At 33.7% G+C, this 6,651-nt stretch overlaps 1 protein-coding gene across 1 annotated transcript; it reads right to left on the reverse strand.

Annotated features, from left to right (window-relative positions):
* Positions 1-3,995: 3,995 nt before the first annotated feature.
* LOC124370286 (acanthoscurrin-2-like) lies at positions 3,996-6,034 on the reverse strand. Its single transcript, XM_046828602.1, has 3 exons — positions 5,944-6,034; positions 5,210-5,656; positions 3,996-4,009 (listed from the first exon to the last, which is right to left on the reverse strand). The coding sequence occupies exons 1-3, from the start codon at positions 6,032-6,034 to the stop codon at positions 3,996-3,998; spliced, it is 552 nt and encodes a 183-aa protein (XP_046684558.1).
* Positions 6,035-6,651: the final 617 nt, after the last annotated feature.

Below are 6,651 nucleotides of genomic sequence, written 5' to 3' on the forward strand. Positions count from 1 at the left end.
ATGATTAGGATCACTACTTTTTAATCTTCTGCTCAGATAAAAAAAATCATTGAGTGGAACAGTTGGTAAGAACAGTTATACTGTTTTCATTAAATAGGTTAAAAGTATATAATATAATATAAATCTTTATATATAATAAATATATAAAGGTAGGAAAGAACAGATAAAAATAATGTTATTATGATACATTACTATTTGTTCAAAACCTTTATAGGAAATAGTTTTTCGGTTTTTTCTCCACGGTTCGGTATATCTCCACTATACTTTAAATTTTAAATGCAGGCGCAATATATAAATATCCTAAAAACATTAGGCCTGTTACTGAATGTGCTCCAAGTTAAAATATAGTTGAAAAAATGGTTTAAAAACAGATTTAATGAATTCTAGAAAATATTTATTCGTAAAATGAAGAGAACGCTGGATATATGAAACTGTATGGAGAAGCTAAATTATATTTTCGTTGCCTCTTAGTATTATGTGATGTAAGATCGTGAGAAAAAGTGAAGATAAATACAGAGAATATCGAATGTACGGTTAATAACTTAGGTATTATCTAGCTATAGGATATTATTGTCTCCTTTATTAGAAATGTAAGGCAACTAGCCTAAATCCCAAAGTCTGATTTTTACTTTAACCTATACTCTGGGATTATCATCAATGTTTTAAAGTTTTCAACTTTATTTCCTATTTCGCCAAATCTCTTTTTTGGAAAAAATTAAAGTCTTAGAAAAATAACTGATTTAGAATTCTAAAATATAGTAACTTATAAAAACCAAAATCCTCTCAAATACTAATGTTTAGATAAATTAATCCATTTTCAATTCTGTTAGAACCACATAATTGAGTAAATGAACATTTACATTAACTTTCAGCGACCAAGCACTGTAACAAGGTATTAGTGAGGACAGTGTACGAGGTATTTGTAGGTTGTTGTACGTGATGCCACAAATGTTGCCGTGACGTCACACTAATACGCTTGTGGCAGAACATCAGAGCTCAGTGTGATGTGTGGTCAGTGGCCACACCAGAGCCCTCCCCGTGCTCACACCCCCTGTGTGGTCCCCAACCCTGATATCAAACCAGCATCATCTCATCACCATCCATCACTTCAAAGCCTTGGAGACAACACTTATGGCATCCGTTGTAATTCGCTGCGCTGAACGTGAGAGTTGTATTCCAAAACTTTAATTAATACTACGTTTCTATCTGATAAGTTTTAATGTTTATTGCGTGTATTTATTGCATTTAAACTCTAGAAAATAACGAAAATTTCTACGTGCGAATGAAGGGCTTTACCTTTAAATTCGTGGTGTACAACTACTTTAAGCGGTTATATTGAAAATAAATTATTTTACAATACAAAGTTCCTTAAGAACAGTGTTTTCCAATCCACACCCATCTCATCTTAAAGACCTGCCTCATGATACACCATGCACCCACGACCTGATAACTGGATTCGTGAACTTGGTTAAACGTTATTTTCAAACACGAAACTGAAATCCAACATTTTCACAATGGAAGTAGTTCACATATCAGTAAAATAAACAAACTATAAACATAAAATCTGTTTGAATGAAATACACCTCAATTGCAACCGATTCACTTTACTTGGAATCACACTGTATTGATGTGCATCAGATGCATGCAAGTTAAAACTAGTGCCAATATTGTTTAGCATCAGCACTGCCCCTATTTTTTCTGCTGCTGCGTTCGTGTTAATAAACAGTGTTCATGAAAAAGAAGTTTATATTCAACTTACTATCAGGCCAATAAGTTAATGAATAGCTAGCACCCATATGGAACCCTTTTCATTGGCTCCCGGTACTAAGGGTGTCCTCTTGATAAAGTGGACACCCCATAGTTCACTTGTCATATCAAGATTTATCGTGACCTTGATAAAACATCTTACATCTCTCAACCTTGTTTACTTAGCACAATAAGATAAACCCCTTAGTATATCATGATAAACTCTCGACAATTAAGTTGTACAAATCGTGTACCCTAACTGAGTTAATCAAATCTTGTTTGACTAAGTTGTACATGTTTGATTAATAGTTGTGATGACAATAAGAAACTAACGCTACAACAGGATCAAAATAGATTATAAATAAGAATAGGGCTCTAACATGTTACAATTTCAGAAACTATGGGACAAATGTATGATGTGCCTTTATGACCAAGTTCAAGCTGTAAATTTTATATATTTTTTACTTACACAGTCCCCTCAACGACCCTTCCAGTGGCCATTTAAGTACTTAGCAGTAGTGCTCTTGACAAACCAAGTGGTCCAAAGAGCCCATTATGTAGCATTCGTTTGTAAAAAATCTCATACATATGCTCTTAAGAGCTCAGGAAACCTCCAGTCTTAGCTGCAAACCTTTATTACTATGTATGTCGTGTAAAATATGTGAAAATTAAAATAAAGATACGGTTCAAATATATATATATATATATATATATATATATATATATATATATATATATATATATATATATATATATATATATATATATATATATATTTGAACCGTATCTTTATTTTAATTTTCATATATGTGTGTGTGTGTGTGTGTGTGTGTGTGTGTGTGTGTGTGTGTGTGTAATTCCAGACAATAGTGCTCTGCTCAAGAAGGTTTCAGACCTAAGATCAGCAAAGCAAACACGATTCTTTATTGTTTCAAGAAAGGATTTCCGTACCACATGACTCAAGTTACATTTTGTTTTTGTAACAACGAAGTTTATATATTACAGAACGGTTTCGAATACCTATGTTTTTTTCTGGTTTTCAAACGTTGCTTACTAAATATGATGCTTAAAGGTTTATAAGTAGTGTTTACTTTTTAATTTACATTAATAAACTCTACTAGTGCGCTACCAAATACTGCTTACAAGTAAATATATTTTTATGACACCTTATTCGAAACGTTTTATACTTAAGTTATATTCTCGTTTTACCCTTCAAGTCCTCGTTCAAAGTTGTTGGAGCTATTTTACACTTAGTCGTGTTTATTTTTATCTGTTTTCAGAGTTTCAATATTATAATTGAAACACTATCCAACCATCCAAAGAAATTCAAACCTGTATCTCACAACTGCAGATTTATACTTTCCTTAAAAAATAATTTAATCTCAGTGTACTGTTATCCTTGATAAGAACCGTGTTTTAATTTGAAGGTATTTTTGTTGAAGGTTATCTGTTCTAAAGAAATCAATGTATTTCTCAACGATTCATAAATAGTAGTAAAAGAATTAATCCTTCCAAAAAATATGAATATTACATTTTTACACCTAACATAAACCTACCTAACCTAACCTAACCTACCTTACCTTTTTACCTAATACTTTTTACACACATTCTGGTATTCGTTATAAATTTTGTTCCATCTGATACACGATGATTTTTATTATTTTACATGTATTTTTTCTGTTTCTTTATTATAACAGATACTGCCCCGACTGGCAAAAATGAGTTTGTAAGAGGTAAGAGTTTGATCAATGCTGTATAAGTATTTGAAAATATTTTCAATTTTAAACGTTACTACTTGCAACAAGTACTCAGGATTAAAGGTACCAAAACCACAAAGTAAGCAGATTTGAGATAAGATTATTCGATGCTGTAACAATAGTTATTAGACTTTATATTTGGAAGTGTTAATTTTCTTTTGTTACGTGAATCTATATCCAATAAACTAACGATCATATCTAAATCAAAAGAACACAAATATGCTTATGTTTTCGTGTGATTACGAAAACGTTATTTTTTCCAGTATTTCACAAGCTGTGACACAACAGGAGTTTAAGGAAATTATCCTGGTTGATAGATTATACAATGTTATTAACAAAATAATATTAATTTAATGATCACATAACATTAACTTAAAACTATTCAACAATTTTGAGTTTCCCTTAAATTAACAGATCCATAGCGATGAAAGACAAGAGAGTGACGAAGTACCAAGAGTGGCTTGATTGTTTTATGCTGAGAGAACTACCGGTCTACCACCAACCTCCTGAAACAATAACAGAAATTGGTTATGTCAATTATTAGCAAAGATACCTAAGTTTACTTTTATTTATTTATCAATATTAGATATTTACTTAAGGACCTAAAATAATGTACAGTATGAAGTTCGAACTGCAATTTAGGCACAGAACTTTAAGCCTGTATTTTATCTTATTTCATCTAGTCACGGCTTAGAATAAATTCTAGACATTAATTATTTTGAACGATCTCTTATTTATTTCTCATTATTAATGGCGTTATTTGCCTTAATAATATATACGAAAAAATATTTAAACTGTATTTTTATAGGAGAAAGAAGGCATCAAAAAATAATATGTTGACTATTTAACTATATTCATCATAGAGGATTTAATATCAGCATACTGTATTACATAAAATACTTCGAGTTAGGTACGTTTTCACTTCAAAGGAATTTTCGCTTTTCTGAACAGATTACTAGTTGGTGCTTTTAATATCCACCCAAACCTATACAGATGGCAAAGAAGCACAAAGGGTTCCCTTATTACTTTATACGATTACTTATCAAATTTTAACTATCGATATGTTAATTTTATTTGAATTAAGTATTTATATTTATTGATATAGTAGAATGGGTCAAATAAAAAGCCTTCATAAATTGATGATCATAAAATGCTGCAGTATTTTTAACTGAACCTTGACATTAATACATAGGCCTATATTGCGAGATCTTAACTGTTACAAATTTAACTAAACTATATTTTTATAACAGTCAATTTCATATTTCCCCACTGTGTTATTTCTTTATTCAAGGCAAGGTAGAGCGGTGAAGTAAACAGCAAAATCATACCTCACTTACTAACGGTTCACGTCGAAAACTCTATTATTAGACACTGAAACTAGTTGTCAGACAGTCCGTTTTCTATTGTTTTCGTTTTATAACCACTGCCAGTTTTATGGACTCATTATGATTTAAATAGTGAGCTGGTTGCATATACTCTGATATTACCTAAGCTTTGTCCAGAGGTTTGTTTGTATTTGTCATTTTTACCTGAGCAATTTCAGAAAGTGAAAGTCGCCACACAATGGGACTCCACGCCAATAATCTAGTGTGACTAACGGCGGTGTTTTTCTGGGATCCTGACGCTCCTATACGGATGGCTTCAGCTTTGTAACCACAAATATCTACATAGCCGAAATTTTAGCGAGGAAAAATAATAAGTCTTACCTTTTCCACCTCCTCCAAATCCACCACCACCACCTCCTTTTCCGCCGCCGCCGCCACCTCCGTAACCACCACCTCCATATCCGCCTCCACCGCCTCCATGACCACCACCACCGGAGCCTCCTCCTAGAGTGATGATCTTGATGATAGTTGGGCCACCACCGCCCCCGCCGTGACCACCGCCGCCGAAACCGCCACCACCGTATCCACCTCCCCCATGGCCGCCTCCTCCGTATCCACCACCACCACCTCCTCCGTGGCCACCTCCGCCGTATCCACCCCCGCCGCCTCCGTGGCCCCCTCCGCCATAACCGCCGCCGCCATGGCCTCCACCTCCGTAGCCTCCGCCGCCGCCTCCATGACCTCCGCCTCCGCCTCCGTGACCTCCACCGCCGTATCCACCGCCCCCACCACCCCCGTGTCCTCCACCACCACCTCCATATATCCAACCTATGTAAAACATAGAATACAATGTATTAGATAACTTATTAAATGTTTAAAATACAAGCCAACTTAATAATAATGTATAAACATGTTTTTTTGCTATAACAAGACATCTTTTATACCCGCTGTTACAATGATCAAAATTAACAATTTTAGTTGAATACTTCTACGCTGTTTTATTTCGAATAATATATCTTACTAACATGTGATAGTCCATATTTTGAATAAGTAAATGAAAAATCTAAATTAATCCTACAATCAACCTAAGTGTAAGGAAATAATGATTTACTCACCAGCGTTAATTTCGGTAACAGCTACCAGGAGTAAGACTGACAAGCATGCGCACTGGAACACAACATAAGGAACTGCTGCAGTGTGGGACATTATATTATTTAGGTACTATTTTAAAATGTTGAACACGAGGCCTATATTAGTTCCCTGTGTTTTAATCACAAGAATAGTGTCTTATAAATCATGGCAACAAATAAATAAAAAGTTATAGCATTAGTTGTTGCGATTCTTAAATGCAATTATTACTTTTAGGTTTTTAAGATAAGGAACATTGCATGCTTAGTTTATATTTAACGCCACTTTTGGCCATTCATTAGCTGCGATCATTTCTTTTCTTACCGCTTATTTATTAACTAAGCCATACGTTTACTTCACAATGCGTAGTAGAATTAAAGTCGAATAACATTTATTCTCTATCTCACACGCATAACTACTCCAACATGTTTCAAATATTTCGCAAATGTATGCCCTGTCTTCTGTATTATAAATAGCTAACGTCAATATAGCAATTACCTCAGTGCTTCAAATGTTGTTTCATCCACTTTCCCATTATACATTATTATTATTATAAAACCAAATAATAACTCCGTCGTTTCAGCATTTTTAGTGCAGATCTAACATCACACTTTTACTACCACAAAAATGTTTTCGACCAAGGTTGTTGTCTATACAGTTAATGATTCTACAAAACACACTATCTAATTTCCATT

The sequence above is a fragment of the Homalodisca vitripennis genome, chromosome 1 (assembly GCF_021130785.1).
Source record: "Homalodisca vitripennis isolate AUS2020 chromosome 1, UT_GWSS_2.1, whole genome shotgun sequence".
Lineage (NCBI taxonomy): Eukaryota > Metazoa > Arthropoda > Insecta > Hemiptera > Cicadellidae > Homalodisca > Homalodisca vitripennis.

Bases quoted from the DNA above. Each gene is read 5' to 3' on its own strand.
- LOC124370286 (XM_046828602.1), bottom strand. From the start codon at position 6,034: ATGTCCCACACTGCAGCAGTTCCTTATGTTGTGTTCCAGTGCGCATGC. The intron at 5,657-5,943 runs GTGAGTAAATCA...TGTTTTACATAG, and splicing joins TGTTACCGAAATTAACGCTG to GTTGGATATATGGAGGTGGT.